The sequence below is a fragment of the Mesoplodon bidens genome, assembly GCF_964165515.1.
Source record: "Mesoplodon bidens genome assembly, chromosome: 5".
NCBI classification, from domain to species: Eukaryota; Metazoa; Chordata; class Mammalia; order Artiodactyla; family Ziphiidae; genus Mesoplodon; species Mesoplodon bidens.
Genome location: NC_138161.1, coordinates 113,600,340 through 113,617,589, shown reverse-complemented (window position 1 = coordinate 113,617,589; position 17,250 = coordinate 113,600,340). Strand labels below are relative to the sequence as shown.

The 17,250-nt window shown below is 43.3% G+C and overlaps 1 protein-coding gene across 2 annotated transcripts in view; it reads left to right on the top strand.

Annotated features, from left to right (window-relative positions):
* The window catches only part of LOC308618181 (kalirin-like), a gene marked incomplete at its 3' end in the record, with an annotated part of 111,949 nt that overhangs the window by 32,350 nt on the left and 62,349 nt on the right, over nucleotides 1–17,250 (top strand). The window contains exons 2-3 of one of the 2 annotated variants that reach the window (XM_081235677.1): nucleotides 8,317–8,597; nucleotides 9,983–10,087. In XM_081235677.1, coding sequence (XP_081091803.1) covers nucleotides 8,317–8,597; nucleotides 9,983–10,087 — 386 coding nt within the window. The remainder of the gene's footprint in view (nucleotides 1–8,316; nucleotides 8,598–9,982; nucleotides 10,088–17,250) is intronic. The other variant, XM_081235676.1, reaches the window with a different exon arrangement.

Here is a 17,250-nt window from a genome sequence, read left to right as displayed (position 1 = left end):
GACTTTTTTAGGTGTAACATAAAAAGTGAAAAAAATATGAGGCAAAACATTTTAGAAAGAAAGTTGAATTTATAAATGAGCAAAGTTTCTAGTATATTCATGCACATCATGAAGAGGTTTCAGGAATTCCTCACCAAAATGAGAATTGTAGATTCTTGTAGAAGCAGTATGTTTAATTTAAAAATACATTTCAAAAAAAAGAAAGTTTTCATAAACAACATGCCACTGTGGAAGGAAAAAAATTTTCTAGTATATTCATGCACATTATGAAGAGGTTTCAGGAATTCCTCACCAAAATACAAATTGTAGTTTCTTGTAAAAGCAGTATGTTTAATTTAAAAATACATTTCAAAAAAAGAAAGTTTTCATAAACAATATGCCACTGTGGAAGGAAAAAAAATTTCTAGTATATTCAGTTACTATGCATGTGGTACACAAATATCTTATACTTTGCTAATGAAGGGCTTGCCAACTAAAAGAATGTTTGACATAGACAATGGACTTATTAGGATGTGCTCAGTGTGTGGGCTTTATTCCAATTTTCATCTTTATGTCAAGCAGACAGCTCTCACCTCCTGTGCTGCTTAGAAATGTGCTGCTGTGATTAAATTACCTAAAGTTATGGAGCCTTTGTCCCAAGTCTTAGGCCAATAACATTGACGTGTTTATTCTAACCCTATGATGGTATCTGAGACCCTAATATCAACAGCTGTTTAGTTGCTTGGTCATCAAGCCCATCAGAAGCTCGCATTCTGAGGGATAGATACCCTGTAGATAAAGAGACACATGCCATCTCCAGGCAATAACCTGTGCTGCCTAAACTTCTTAATGGTGGGAGGGTGGACAACAATGACATGGTAGCCCAAGGATGTGACTACCTTATTCTCCAATGAGATTTCAGGCATTGATCGTAGGAGTGGTTATTTGAAGTGGGGAGGGAGAGTAACACAGAATGGCAACTGGTAGCCTGAAGTTTTTCTTTGTTTTCATGAGGTACTTTGAGGCTAAAAATGGCTTACATTATCTAGTCTAGCCTTTAGAGGAACATACAGAGGGAGTGAAGGAAGATAGAGAATAGAATCACAGACATGGAACTAGGGGAGATAGTTATGGTTTTATTGATTTTTATTTAACTTAGATGGTACTTCCAGTGGAATTAGACACTGTTGTGAGCAATTTACAAATATTAACTCCTTAATCCTAATAACAAGCCTATAGGATAGATACTAATATTATCTTCATTTAGTGATGAGAAAACCAAGATACACAGAGATCGAGTAATTGGCCCAGAGTCACAGAGCTAGCCAGTGGTAGAGCAAGGCTTTGAATGCACTCTGTCTAATCTGTCCATTTTGTAGATGAAGAAACAGAGGCCTGAGTTTCTGTCCAGTGCTGCCATCTCTCTGTTGCAATCCATAGAGTAGGCACCAGTAGATTATTCTTGAATCATAGAATCAGGGCAGGAAAATTATACCAACAGAGTTTTCTCTTTTAACCAACTTGAACAAAATATCATTAAAAGATGAGTGTTGGTGTCAAGAATTCTCTAGTCATTGGTAAAGCTTTGGAATCTGTTCTGTGACCATGCATCAAGTCTTCTATTCTTAGGTATTAAGGAAGAAATTGGGCAGTTTAGAGAGGTGGCTTGAGAATTGAAGGAAGTATGGATTAAAAATAGTATGGGGTGGGCTTCCCCGGTGGCGCAGTGGTTGAGAGTCCGCCTGCCGATGCAGGGACGTGGGTTTGTGCCCCGGTCTGGGAATATCCCACATGCCGCGGAGTGGCTGGGCCCTTGAGCCATGGCCGCTGAGCCTGCGCGTCCGGAGCCTGTGCTCCGTGGCGGGAGAGGCCCGCGTACTGCAAAAAAAAAAAAAAAAAAAAATAGTATGGGGCTTCCCTGGTGGCGCGGTGGTTGAGAGTCCACCTGCCGATGCAGGGGACGCGGGTTCATGCCCCGGTCCGGGAAGGTCCCACATGCTGAGGAGCAGCTAGGCCCGTGAGCCATGGCCGCTGAGCCTGGGCGTCCGGAGCCTGTGCTCCACAACGTGAGAGGCCACAACGGTGAGAGGCCGGCGTACCGCAAAAAAAAAAAATAGTATGGAAGTCTGCTGGTGGATAAGAGTTTGTTGTTTGTTGGCTTATTTATTTAGATTTTCTTGATTGCATTAGTATCTTCATATTCCCATGACCAATCAAGGGAATTCATTCAACTCATGCAATTCAGAGTCTGTGAAGTTGGACCTCCAGCCTCATGGATTACCCTGCCAAGCTTCCTATTTTTCCAGGTTGTGGCTGAGAAATCAACTATAGGATGCGTTTCCTATTTGTCTAGAGGCACTGGATATTACCTTTTTATTTCTTCTCCTTGAAACATTCTATTTCATCTCAACTTCATTCTTTGGAGAAGGTGTTTTGGGTTAGGGAGAGCGCATTTAATTTTTCCAGTGGAAAATTATGTACTAATGGTGCATATTGAAACACCTAGGAGAATACAGGAAGATGAGAACTTTTGCACACGGTTGGTGGGAGTAAATCAGAGAGCAATTTGGCAGTACCTAGTGAAACTGGTGATGCGTATTCACTAAAACCCAGCAGTTCCACCTTGAAATACATGCTTTAGAGTTGAGAGCTGTGCTGCTCAATGTGCGATATACAGATGGTGAAGGTTTGTGAGCTATGTTTCCAGTCCACGGGGAGATAAGTACAGAAAATGAGAGTAAGCATTTACTATACTGTGTTTGATACTGTAGCTTTGTAGTATAGTCTGAAGTCTGGGAGTGTGATTCTTCCAGCTTCATTCTTCTTTCTTCAGATTGTTTTGGCTATTTGGAGTCTTTTGTGTTTCCGTTCAAATTAAAAATGTTTTTGTTCTAGTTCTGTGAAAAATGCCGTTGGTATGGATTGCATTGAATCTGTGGATTGCCTTGGATAGTATGGTCATTTTAACAATATTGATTCTTCCAGTCCAAAAACACGGTATATCTTTCTGTCTGTTTGTGTTGTCTTCAGTTTCTTTCATCAGTATCTTATAATTTTCAGAGTACAGGTCTTTTGCCTCCTTAGGTAGGTTGATTCCTAGGCATTTATTTTATTCTTTTTGATGCAATGATAAATGGAGTTGTTTCCTTAATTTCTGATATTTCGCTATTAGTGTATAGAAATGCAACAGATTTCTGTATATTAATTTCGTATCCTACAACTTTACTGAATTCATTGATGAGCTCTAGCAGTTTTCTGGTAGTGTCTTTAGCATTGTCTATATATAAGCATCATGTCATTTCCAATTTGGATTCCTTTTATTTCTTTTTCTTCTCTGATTGCTGTGGCTAGCACTTCCAAAACTATGTTGAATAAAAGTGGTGAAAATGGGCATCCTTATCTTGTTCCTGATCTTAGAGGAAATGCTTTCAGCTTTTTACTGTTGAGTATGTTGTTGGCTGTGGGTTTGTCACATATGGCCTTTATTATGTTGAGGTATGTTCCCTCTATGCCCACTTTCTGGAGAGAGTTTTATCATAAAGGGATGTTGAATTTTATCAACAGCCTTTTCTGGAACAGGATAGAAAGCCCATAAATAAACCCATGCACTTGTGGTCAATTAATCTACAACAAAGGCAAGAATATACAGTGGAAAAAGACAGTCTCTTCAATAAGTGGTGCTGGAAAAACTGGACAGCTACATGTAAAAGAACAAAATTAGAACATTCTCTAACACCATGTACAAAAATAAACTCAAAATGGATTAAAGACCTAAACATAAGACTGGATACTATAAAACTCCTAGAGAAAAACATAGGTGCAGAATACTCTTTGACATAAATCACAGCAATATTTTTTTGGATCTCTCCCCTAGAATAGCAGAAACAAAAGCAAAAATAAACAAATGGAACCTAATTAAATGTAAAAGCTTTTGCACAGCAAAGGAAACCATAAACAAAGTTAAAGGACAACCATGGACTGGGAGAAAATACTGTGAACGATGCTACCAACAAGGGATTAATTTCCAAAATATACAAATAGCTTATACAGTTTAATATCAAAAAACCAAACAACCCAGTCAAAAAATGGCCAGAAGACCTAAATAGACATTTCTCCAAAGACATACAGATGGACAACAGGCACATGAAAAGGTGTTCAATATTGCTAATCATTAGAGAAAGGCAAATTAAAACTACAGTGAGGTATCACTTCACACTGGTTAGAATGGCCATCATGAAAAAGTCTACAAATAACTAATTCTGCAGAAGATGTGGAGAAAAAGGAACCCTCCTACACTGTTGGTGCGAATGTACATTAGTGCAGCCACTATGGAGAACAATATGGAGATCACTTTAAAAACTAAAAATAGAATTATCATATGATCCAGTGATCTCTCTCCTGGGCAGATATCCAGAGAAAACGCTAATTTGAAAAGATACATGCACCCCAGTGTTCATAGCAGCACTATTTACAATAGCCAAGACATGGAAGCAACCTAAATATCCATTGACAGATGAATGGATAAAGAAGATGTGGTGTGTGTGTGTGTGTGTGTGTGTGTGTGTGTGTACACACACACAATGGAATATTACTCAGCCATAAAAAAGAATGACAGTGCCATTTGCAGCAACATGGATGGACCTAGAGATTATCGTATTAAGTGAAGTAAGTTGGACAGAGAAAGACAAGTATAGGATATCACTTATATGTGGAATCTAAAAAAAATATGATACAAATGAACTTATTTACAAAACAGAAACAGACTCACAGACATAGAAAACAAACTTATGATTACGAAAGGGGAAAGTGATGGGGGAGGATAAATTGGGAGTTTGGGATTAACATATACACTCTACTGTATATCAGTTAGATAAACAAGGACCTGTGTAGCACAGGGAACTATATTCAATATCTTATAATAACCTATAATGGCAAAGAATCTGAAAAAGAATATATATATGTAAATATACACAAATATGTATGTATAACTGAATCACTTTGCTGTACATCTGAAACCAATACAACTTTGTAAATCAACTATAGTTCAGTTAAAAGAAAGATTTAAAAAAAACTGAAGCAAATATGTCAAATATGTCTAGACTTATCATATCTAGGTGGTGGGTATTTGGATATTAAATTTTTTCTATATTTTTTTCTATTTAAAAAATATCTCATAGTGGGACTTCCCCGGCGGTCCAGTCGTTAAGACTCCGTGCTTCCACTGCAGAGGGTGAGGGTTTGATCCCTGGTCAGGGAACTAAGATCCCACATGCTGAGTGGTGCAGCCAAAACAAAATGAAAAAAAATAAAAATATCTCATAGTAAAATCAGCCTCAGAATATTATTTTTTCTGATCTAAGAAGCAAGTTGGACATACCAGGGAACTTTATTCCTGCAGTGTCCAAGGACACATTTGTCTTCCCAGTGACGTAAAACCAGATACCAATCTTATGGGCAGTTTTTAATGCCTCAGGGCTAAAGAGGAAGCATTGGTTCGGAACCCTGGAGAGATGTAGAGGTGCCTGGATTCTGGTCCTAGCTTTATGACTAACTAATCTGTGACCATGGATTTCCCATATACAAGCTTTCATTGCCTTATCTGTAAAATTAGTGAGACTGAGATTGTTTTCAGCATTGAAATTTAATAACATATAAATTATATATAAATGTCTATATGAAATGTCACATAGACTAACAACTTGACGTTCTTTTTTACAATAATTATAGAGGCTAACAGAATTCATGGAGTAGACACAGATGTGGTAATAAGATTAAATATATGTGCAGTGGAGTCAGATCTGGGTTTAAATTTTGCCTCTCTGCCACACTAATGATGACCCTCGGTTTCCTGGAACACTCTGTTTCCTAAGATGATACTCATACTTAGTACCTGTCTCAGCTTGGAAAGATTTGATGAGATAACAGTATTACTGTTGTAGTTGTTACAAATCAGTCAGTTAACTGTTGTGCCCAGAAAGGTGCTAGAATAAATTCTCCAACAGTTCATTGCAGCCATCTTCCAAAGATGGGATGAGCATCACATGGCAATTATTCTTTGAAGTAGCAATAAACTAAGTACACATTTTCTAGACTAAATGATGCCACATCTTTTTGTAACCATGCATTCAAAGTGATTTAGAAATAGTCCTGTCTCAATACGGGACCCTAACTAGATGACAAGTTAGAGATTGCTTCCAACTCTTCAGTTCTCTTTTATGTGGGCTGTGGTTGAATGGCCCTGATGGTTTACACAGAATAAACTTGAAACAAAATTGAGAATACTCTTGATTTTTAATTTGTACTTTATAATCTGTACACTTGCCATTAATTTGTACAGAATGCACCAAAGCAGAATCAGATGACAGAGAGAGGAGCAGAATGGTCAGTCAAAATTTGCATTCATGAATCTCAAAGCCAGGCTGTCGTTTGTCATGGAACAGAAAACTTAAGGCAGTCATCCGTCTTGCTTAGTAACACAAGGCACAGTTAATGTGGCTGGGCCTCTAGCTCTGCTGACACAACATATGCTGATATATCTAAGTTTTGAAGACTTGCATTTAACAGAGACTTGTGGTATCAGAGGGGCCTGGTGAATGAAAAGCCTCTGCGGCTTATCAGCAGAGAGATAAGAGGCCCAGGTCCCTCTACTAGTGCTGCGGTGGTGCTGCTGAGATGTTTATCACCCAGGCTTCTGAGAGGAGTTTGACCCATACCAAACACTTCAGAAATAATGTCAACACACCCAAGACCACAGCCAGCACAGAATTCTCTGAGATAAGATTACAGCTTTGTCCTTAAAGGGATGTTAACCAAGTCAGTCGATCCCTAAATATTCCCTGAGCTGAGCAACCCTATGAGTTATCCTTCATACCAGGGGGCTTTAGAAGCTCAATTTTTAATGCTTCTACATGCAGATATTCTGTTCTTGTTTTCTAAAGTATGCACAGAACTCTAACCATATCTAAGAAAGTTCCCGCAGGGTCAGGAGCCTGAGCTTGGTGCCTGTGAGATCAGCCGGTTATAGAAGCTGGAGGCAGCTCTTTACTGGCAAAAATATTTATTCTCTTTATTTTAAGATTTGGTTTCTAATGTATTGGACAGGTCTAGGCCGTCAGGCCTCCAAGGCCTGGTTAGACCTCTAGTCTCGGTCTAGGATAAAGTCATTATTGTATAGGAAAAGATGATTCGTCTTTGAGACAAGTGGGTGTAAAAAGCCACGGCAGTACTTTTTATAAATACCTAGTCATGTGTTTGGTTTAACTACCAGTATGCAAACTGGTACCAGGGCCACAGGGCCCATCAGGGGTTGAGGTGAAGCTGGTCAAGTATTCTCCCAAGACCTCTTTGGCAATGAGAAGAAGCAGCATAAGAGAGACAACTCACCTGTGATGTGTCATCTAGATACTAACTGTATCATTTCTTGCTTTGAAATGCCTCACATTCATTCCTTTGTCCTCCCCGTGTCCTCCTAGCGTGGGCTTCTGGATTCCAATCCCTCTTCCCAGGGCTATGTTGTCTATAGTTACCAGATTAATTAAGAAACAAACAAGCAAACAAAAGCCCTTTTTGCCCCCTTTCCCATTAGCGTCTCACAGTAAAGTTCATACTCCTCTAGTTTACTGTTAAATGTTTTCACTCTTCTTTCTGTCCAGTTTCTCCTTCTCTGTTCATCTTTATTTCATTGAAAGCGTCTGCTTAAGGGCTGGGTTAACTTGTTTTTCCATTTTCCTGCCTCTGTGCTTTTGTTCCTGCCATCTCCCGCTTTTGGAATTCCTTCTCCCTTCCCTTCTACTCAGACACATCTCTTCCGTTAAAGCTTTTCAGACCAGTCCCTCCTCTCAGCTCTGCTTCCTTATGGTCTAGAGTCCATGCCAGCCCTTTGGCAATTAACCACATACGGCTTTGTGCATTTATCTTTATTTTGTGTGCTCTGTCTTGCTCTTTGGCTCTTCTCTTTCCCTCTTTGCGTGTGTGTGTGTGTGTGTATGTGTGTGTAGCTAGATAGGGCATCTATGAAAATAAAATCTGTGTCTTATACAACTTTATAATACTCATAGGTGCTCTATGACATTGTTATTGGTTGATGGTTCTTGCTTAGAATCTTGTTTTTGCAGGAGTCTTTGTCTTCTGTCTACTCCTGTATCCACAGCACCTGTGGATTGAGTGAGTGTCAGCTATTACCCTCGAGACAGGGTTTCCTTGACCAGGCTCTGCAGCTGGCCTTGACATTCTGCCTGATGCCCTAGTTTCCTGGGGTTGGAGCTGTCTTTCTCCCAGGCTGGCAGCCTGCCTTAACTGCCCCTGACACGGCCATGTCTGTCTGTTCTTTTTCCTCAGATGCGTACTCTCATTCAAGTGAGAACGGAGGCAAGTCCGAGTCGGTGGCCAACCTGCAGGCCCAGCCCTCCCTGAACTCCATCCACAGTTCCCCTGGGCCCAAGCGCTCCACCAACACCCTGAAAAAGTGGCTGACGAGTCCCGTGCGGCGGCTCAACAGCGGGAAGGCAGACGGAAACATCAAGAAGCAGAAGAAAGTACGAGATGGTCGGAAGAGCTTCGACCTGGGATCTCCCAAGCCTGGGGATGAGACGACCCCTCAGGGAGACAGCGCTGACGAGGTACTTACTCGAAGCCCCGGAGCCTTCCATCGGGAGGGGTTTCTGATGTACCTCCTTCCTGGAGCCTCGAGAGGCATCCTTCCCCGGGGTTTATAAACTAGCCAGACTCTAGTTCCCAGTAGTTGGTCTTCTTGGGCCTAGGTGATCTCTGTATTCTCAAGATATTGCCAGTCTGAATATAGTTCCCTGTGCTATACAGTAGGACCTTGTTGTTTGTCCATTCTAAATGTAATAGTTTGTATCTACCAACCCCAAACTCCCAGTCCATCCTTCTCTCTCCCCTCCTCCCCTTGGCAACCACAAGTCTGTTCTCTGTGTCTATGAATCTGTTTAGTTCAATTTAAAAAAAAATTAAAAACACTAGGGGAAAAAAAAAGACATTGCCAGTTTGATTTGTGACTGGTTTAGAGACTGGCACCTAGAGTATCCAGCAGACAGACACCATTTTGCCAGATTTGGAGGTGCGTGTCTGGGCCCATGGGGAGCCAGCTGGTCACCAAGTCCCCAGCCTCTACTAAAGACCGCATTAAACCTGCTAGGCCTGGAAAACAGAAGACTATCTTGGGAGATTATGGCTGTCTTCGAGTATGTTGAGCAGTGGCATTTATAAAATGGAGTAGGCAACTCCTGGTTGCTCCAGAAGGGAGAATTATGACTAACAGGTGAAGGTTTACAGTAGCCAAGGTTGCAACCTTTAATGGAGGCTCAACCAGTGATGAAATGGGGCTTCATGAAAACAAATGAACACCCATACTGAAAAGGTTTGGGAGACTGTATGACCTCACATAACGGTTGGAGAGACCAGTGTTGGCTGAGAGGTCAGACTGGGCAACGACCTCTTATATCCCTTCCAAAACTGGGATTCTGTGATCAAAATATAGTGGGTATTTGGTTGGGGAATGAGATAATTCTTTTATCTGGGAAACGAACCTACTCTAGTCACTGACATGGCTAAGAAATTCTTCCTGATGTGAAACCAGACTCTCTTTGTAGTTTTATGCTGTCTGCCTTTTCTGCCTCTGAATGGCAGTAGAGCCTGGTGATATTTAGATTGTGGTTTGAGTCCTTCATAAACTTAAAAGTTAGTTTCTCTCCAACCACTCTCTCAGCTTTCGCTCTTCCTGGCAAATTGATAAAGTAGATGTTTTTCGTGTGTGTGTGTGCGTGCGTGTGTGTGTGTGTTTTCCACTATTTGGACCTCATTGTCCTTTTGAGATAAGCAGGTGTGCCCATTCCACACAGGAGGACCCTGAAACTGAAAAAAATAGGAGTGTGTTGAGAGAGGAGGGTATCTTATATGTTTCTTTTCTAAAAATCCCAAGTCCTGAACCAATTGGCTTCTTTAACTATAGGAAACAGTGGCTAATGCTGCTCTTTTGTTCTAGAAGAGCAAGAAAGGTTGGGGTGAAGATGAGCCAGATGAAGAGTCACACACACCCCTCCCTCCGCCTATGAAGATCTTTGACAACGACCCCACACAGGACGAGATGGTAGGACTTCTTTCTCACTTGGAAGAGCCATGTGTGAAACACGTGATTTCATTCTGTGTGTGTGTCAGGGGTAGTAACACTCTCTCTCCCTTGTTATCTCTTATGCCGTATGAATCCGAGGTGATGCAGATTCCATCTGTGTCGGGGAGGGGTCCCCTGCCCCAACCCTGGAGGTCTGACTTCATTCTGGGCAGTTACAGGCGTGGGTGTAAAATACTCAAAGCGGAAATCTGCCTAGTATCTCGTCCTGTTGATGAAGGGTAATGGCTCTGTCTTTGGGAGCAGCAGATCCCGAAAAGAACTATTGTCTCGAAGAGGAATCCAAGGGGGTTCTAGGTCATGATCATTCTGTTGTCCAACTGATGTCTTGGTTGATTGTTTTCCTCATCCTCAACACTAAAATCCAAATCATGGTCACTTCCAGTCAAGCCCAGTGCAAACAAAGCATGAGGGATGGAGATGCTGCTAAGGGGAGGTTTTGTCAAAGTTGGACAAACCTAACATGCCAGGTTGCCTCAGTTCTTTGATTTGCAAAATTCTCTGGCTCACTGGCCTGCAGAGACCCTCTGGTGTCTGAAATGTGAATGTCCACCAAGCCTCCGAGCGCAGGGTCATCATCCCGATGGTTCTGGATCCGAGGCTCAGGTTGGATGCGCTTCCTGGTACTGAGCTGAGGCTCGGGCAGGTCCCTGCTTTCGCTGTGTCTCCGTCACTGGCCTTCCTGACTTTGCTTTCGCTTCCTCGTGTGTCTCTTGCTTCTCTCAGCATCCTGTCCTGGAGGATCTGGAGGCTGAGGTGGTGGTTTCAGTGTTTGATTGTCCTTCCCATTTGCTTTCCGGAGTGTCGTTTTATGGTGCTGCTGCTGGTGGTTAGCCGTCCCCCCGGGGCCTCCTCGTGCTCTCCAGTGCTCTGCCCTGCAGTCAGCAGCCCCTTCCGAGGTGGTGGGCCCAGCATGCTCGGGCAGGGAGCAAACCTTCACAGCGCCACCCAGGATACAGTTCAGGAAGTACTGATGCAGTTGCTTCAGTGTTTCTGGTGATATCCCAGGTCTTGTTTGGATTCTCTCTGCTTTGCATTTTGGATCGGTGGCCCCCAGACATTAGTTGAGGTCTTCCTCTGTGCTAAGCTAGAGGGACATTTTCCAGGAACAGGTCCATGACTAAGATGTGGTCGCTGCCCCCTCTGTGATTCACCCAGTTACGGCCCCTCCTAAGGCTCTGTCTCTGGACTGTTGGGAAGAGAAGTAGAGGAAGCATGGCATGATGCCCACCCTGGATCCCCAGAGGCAGAAATGCCTGTGCTTCGCCTTGAGGTGGGAACGAGAACCAACCTGCTGTGTTCCCAGAGGCCTATTATAAAATGTGCTAGAAACAGTGATAGTGTGTGTGGGGAACGGGGCACTCAGGTCACATTATCTGCCGTCCCACACCGCCCTTCTCATGGAAGTGCCAGCTTACATAAGATAAGAAGAGGTCACGAACCCTCCCCCTTGACGTCCCTCAAGCACGGTTTGTTTTGGGGAAAGGATGTTATGTTGTTCCTGGATAATATTTAACTGAGAATGCGGACTTACCCCCAGACATTTGTGTAGCCCTTTTCTTAGCCAGGATTTGGGCAGGTGGCATGAGCGCCTTTTTAGACACATGAACCTCCTCAGTCCTGCTGTTTGGTTTCTGAACATCTGTTTTTCTGGAATATTTTGGGAGTGGGATGAGCTTCAGAATTTCTAGCAAATGGAGTTGGGATTCATTAAAATAATTTTTACAGTGGTGTAAAAGGAATTTCTAAAAGTTCACCCATTCTAGTGTTGTGCAATTACTTTAATTCTGTTTCCTTCTATTTGTTCATATGCATGTATGTTTTATTTTTATAATTATACTAGGCATATGATATGTTCATTGTTTTATATTTTTATTATTAATGATGTTTAATATTTCCTAAAATCTTATTAATTTTACCTTCATAACTATAATTTTAATAACTGAGGAGTATTTCACTTATGTGATGTATTGTAATTTGCTTGACCAGCCTGTTTGGGGATATCCTGGACTGTTTCCAATTTTTGCTACTCTGGGTAATACTGCTACAGATCACTTGGTACATACAGCATTTGTTCTTTTGACTTCTGTCCTTGGAATAAGTTCCCAGAGGTAGGATTACTAGATCAAAAAGTAGATAACTTGGATTTCCAAAGAGATTTAAGTTCTTTTCCTGCTTTCCCCAGGAGAGGAAAAGAGTCTTGCTCTCTCTTAATTACATTCATTTGATTTTTTTTTAGCCCATTTCAGAAGCGAAGACTTACCTAAAGTAAGTCGTAGATTAGATAACAAGAAACTTCCTTTTAGAAATTCTTCCCCATAACTTAAGGGACAGACTTGAAGCCAGAGCCTGGCCAGGATGTCCAACTTTCTACTCCCACGGTCACTGTGCCCATGCGTCCTGGACCCTGGGAACTCCATTGTCCTCTGCTTTGAAGCACGGGGTGGGTTAAAGCTTACACAGGGTCAACCGTTTCTCTCCCAATTTCTTCTCAAGTAGGAGTAGGAAGAAAAAGAAACAAAGCAAAACACTGTCCCTCAGTGAACAGGAATGCCCAAAGCGTTGACCAAACAGTCCCGTGGACCAGTCCTTATTGCTGGTGTGAGGGAAGGAGGAAGGCCCTGGGCTTGAGCCTCCTTTCACTGTGAACAGGGTAGTGCCTGGTTGCTCCAGCATGAGAAGCACAAGTCCTGCTAAAGCCCCTTATTACTTCCCTAGTGTTTCAGTTCGGGGGCCTTACCAGAAACAGCAGTGTTTGTGGAGGAGTGCGTGCGTGCGTGCGTGTGTGTGTGTGTGTGTGTGTGTGTGTGAGAATGGGGAGGCGGTTTCTGGTCTCCAAGTGCCCTGCTCCTAGCATTTCTGCTTGACACATGGTGACAATCTGTGTTGAAGATCTACATCTAAGTAAAGTAAGGACAGTTTCTCTTCTTTGGACACACTCGAGGCTAGGTTTATTGACCCTCATTTCCTGGAACAGCAGTGGGCAGCCCTGTAGGGGCCAGAATCCTGTCTTCCCCCTCCCCCCTTGCTGTCAGTGGGTGCAGCCCTTCCCTGTTGGCCTCCTGGGAGCTCAGTGACCCCTCCCCTCAGCTCCTCAAGAGGTCTGACTAAAAAGAGCTTCGTCCCACCCCTGCTTCGCTGCCCCACACCCACACTACCTCCATCTCCCTCTGTCATCTCTTCCCTCTAAACAGAGAGCTTTGCCTCCCTTGCCTGCCTGAAGCTTTGGACTTGCTGTGTTGCTGCCTAATTGCTATTCCTCATTCCTCACTAATCTGCTTTTCCTTTGCTGCTCAATGTCTTGCAGTCCTCCTCTTTGCTAGCAGCCCGGCAGGCTTCCACCGAAGTACCTACTGCTGCAGACCTTGTCAGTGCAATAGAACAGTTGGTCAAAAGCAAGCTGGTAAGTGCGGGTCCTGGAGGCAGTTCTGCGTGTTTCACCTCCATGCGGCTCCCCGGGCCTGACCTCTGTCCGCCATGTTCTCCTTTGCACCTGTCCGCATTCCTCCTGTAGGATTGTTTCCAGCTAGTGATGGTTTCTAAAAAGCTGCACCCCAAAGTCCTTTTTGGCTTTGTTTGGGAATGAGCATGGGCAATTAACAAGTCCTTTTGGGATTGTGACATTGATGACAGGTGAAAACTATCCAAGACAACATAGCCTCCTTATAAGCCTGGTCCACTGGCCTACGGGGCAATGGCCTCTGGACAGTGGCTGATGTGTATCTGGTTAGCCCTGAAGCTAACTTTGGTGCTGAGACACAGAACATGGATTGGATCTTTGAAAGCACTGGGTAATTTTATTCGGGGACCTCAGATAGTCTTCTAGCTTGCAAAGTCTTGCAAAAGGAGGTTGCTGATAAAAGGGGAATGGGCAAAAGTGTGTGGACACGTCATCACAAGAAATTAAGGGAGATGGTGCATATCCCTATCATGAACGTACGTCAGTGAAAACTGGTCTAGCTTGTGACTGTCTCCTGGACAAATCAGACCATTGGAGGGAAGGGTTATGAGTCTGAGCTCTTTCAGGGTTTTGGCATCATGCTGGTGAAGGAGCTCCTTTCTGGATAGCTCATTTGAATAGGGCTGTTCCTCTCCTCCCATATTTTTACATTTGAGTGTATCACTACAGGATGACAATCTGAAGCATTTTCCTTTCCTTTGCTCTCATCCATGTCACTCATCTGGTTTTTCCTGCAGCTCTCATTAGGATAAATGTCTGTGCTTCTGCCAGACTTCTGTTGGGCAGTCCTGTCCATCAGCACCATTTAAACCCTTCTCCACTTGAAAATGATGGATACTCTCTAGGGAAAGCTGCCTGATCATAATTTTGATTACAGTAACTCTCTTTTCAAATATCCCAGCTTATGAAGGACCAATGAAATTTCACACATATGACCGTCCTCTTTTCTTTCTAATGTTTCTTACTAATTTAAAAAAAAAAAGTTAGCTGGTATTTTTAGTGCTAGTGTCAAACTCCTGAAGGTCATGCCTTTTCCTGCCATCTTTCCCTGTCCCACGGCAGGGAGTTGAGTGCTCTCATGGGCGCTGCGTTGACTTCTCGAAGCCCATCTCCCTGACCACTCCTCATACCTCTCCATCCCTCTCCACACTGACCCATATACCCTCTTCATTCTGCAAATAACCATTAAAATTTTTTTTCCTTAAAAAACCATCCCTTTTTTTTTGCATTTTCTCTTTCACCACCTGAGCATGGGCCCTGACCTCATGTCCAGAGTAGCCACTGCTTAATCCTTCTCCCCACCATCTGCCTCTGGCCTCTGGCTCCCACGATTGGCTCCCTCCTCGGTGAGGGCTCCCTGTCTCCCTCTTGCCTACATGACGATAGTCTCCAATGTGGGGGAGACTCGAAGTACACAAGATGGTTTTTTGAGGTGCTGGAACAAAATATTAGAATCTCTTTAACTCATCATTTTAAAATGGTTTTGTGTATGTTTTATTATGTACGTAAGGGTAATACAGGAGTACAGAAATATAATTTATAAATAAATTACATGTTTGGGAAGCGCATGACCAAAATTGTGTTTACTAATTTAAGTATATAATCAAAGTTTGGAAATCCCTGGCCCATAAAGTCCACACTTACCTAGTAGTCTAATGTTCTGCAGCCTATTCTCCAACTTACCTTCCCAACATCCATGTATTATTCCGGGCGATGAACTCGGCTCCAGCTAAATTATTTTCTTCACTGTCCCCAAACACGCATTTGGTTTTCCTTCCCCCCAAGTTTCTGTTCAAACCACCCCAATTCTCTAGGATGTTCTCCTTCTTAGTTTTGCTTGTCTAAAGTATAACAGCCCCTCAAGGTCCCACTCAGATCTCATGTCTCCACAAGAGCTTCCCTGACCAGCCCAGGGAAGTGTTTACATCAGTAAACACTTGTTTCTAAAAGTCTGTATTTTTCATATTTTGGATTACCACTTTCCTCCTGCTACTGCTCACCTACTGCTACTGTTGGGCACCTCAATGGGCCTCTAGTTTGTGTGATCCATGGGTCAGGTGTTAAACATGTGAGTACAGGTGTTGAGAAGTCCCATTAGAGCAAATGTCCCAGAGTAGAGGGAGTGTAGGATAACGCTGGAGCTGATCGGCCCTGTAACAGGCTCTTTACAAATGGCTATTGGATGAATGGCCTTTTGGTGGTGATTTTACCATAATAAGGGCTTTAACTTTTTCTTCCACCACTAGCTACTTCTTGAGGACCTGCAGTGAATCCAGAATTATGGAGATTTCTTTGGCCAAACATATAAAACCAAGCATATGTCATGGAAAGGAATGCAAGAGCAGTAGTCTGATTTCTCAGAATCTTCTAACCAAAATTCAGTCCTTTCTCCTTTCCTCTACTTTCTCTTTCCTCCCATCTCAATACGTACCCACTGTGGTGTAGTGACGGAGCACCAGTAGTTGGTTGTTTCCTCAGCTGCGTTTGAGAATACGGAGTTACGTCTTCACCCTGGAGACTGGTATACCTATTTCTCATGAGCTCTCTAGCTTAGAAGAGGATAAGATCTAGAGCCTGTAAAAGTTCTGGAGTTTTTATTTGACTGTAAGTACAAGAGTGTTCCAGCTGCCAGAATAGCCAGTGTGGTCATAGGCTGGGTTAATGAAAGTACAACGTACAGATCCAGGGGCGTAATAGCCCCATTGTACTCAAAGCTCTTCAGACCATGCCTGTCATGAGTTGTGTGGAGTCACGTATCGGGTTCTGAACTTGGCATTCTAAAATGCTCTTGAACTCAGTGGAAGGGTCCTCCCTGGAGGAGGAAACCAATACCATGTGGTCCATGTCATTTGATGGAGAGTTGCAGAAACCGGGGTTAAGAATGGGGAGAAGGGGGCCTCCCTGGTGGCGCAGTGGTTGAGAGTCCGCCTGCCGATGCAGGGGATACGGGTTCGTGCCCCGGTCTGGGAGGATCCCATATGCCGCGGAGCGGCTGGGCCCGTGAGCCATGGCCGCTGGGCCTGCGCGTCCGGAGCCTGTGCTCCGCAACGGGAGAGGCCACAACAGTGAGAGGCCCGCATACCGCAAAAAAAAAAAAAAAAAAAAAAAAGAATGGGGAGAAGAAGTTAGGAGAGAGAAGACACACGAGAACTGTCTTCTAATAATTGAGCACTGCTGTGGAAAAGAAGGGCTGGTCTCACTCTTGGTTGCTCCAGAGGGCAGAACCTGTGGGTGGAAATTAGTTCAGTATAAGAAGAACTAATAAGGTCCTTCCCAATTTACAGAATCTGGAAATATTACAGGAGCCTCTGGCATACTTGGACTTTTATATCTAGGGCTTAGATTCTTTCTGATTTCTATTTTGGTTGCTCAAGAGATGGCACTAAATGCTGTAGTTAGAAATCATTTCCAGGAAGGACCCTGAGTCAAAATGCTTGGCCAGAAACAACCCGAAAACTAACCCCATCACCATAAAACCTGAGACTTCAAGTCACGTGACGGAGCAGTTCTCCTGCGTTCCCTTACCCTGCTGCTCTCTGCCTGGGTGCACCTTTCCAATAAAGCCTCTTGCTTTGTCAGCAAAAAAAAAAAAAATCATTTGGCACCCCTGGCTCCACCCAGAAGCCATAAGATCCCTTGTGTCCCTGAGTCCCAAAGCTGCCCT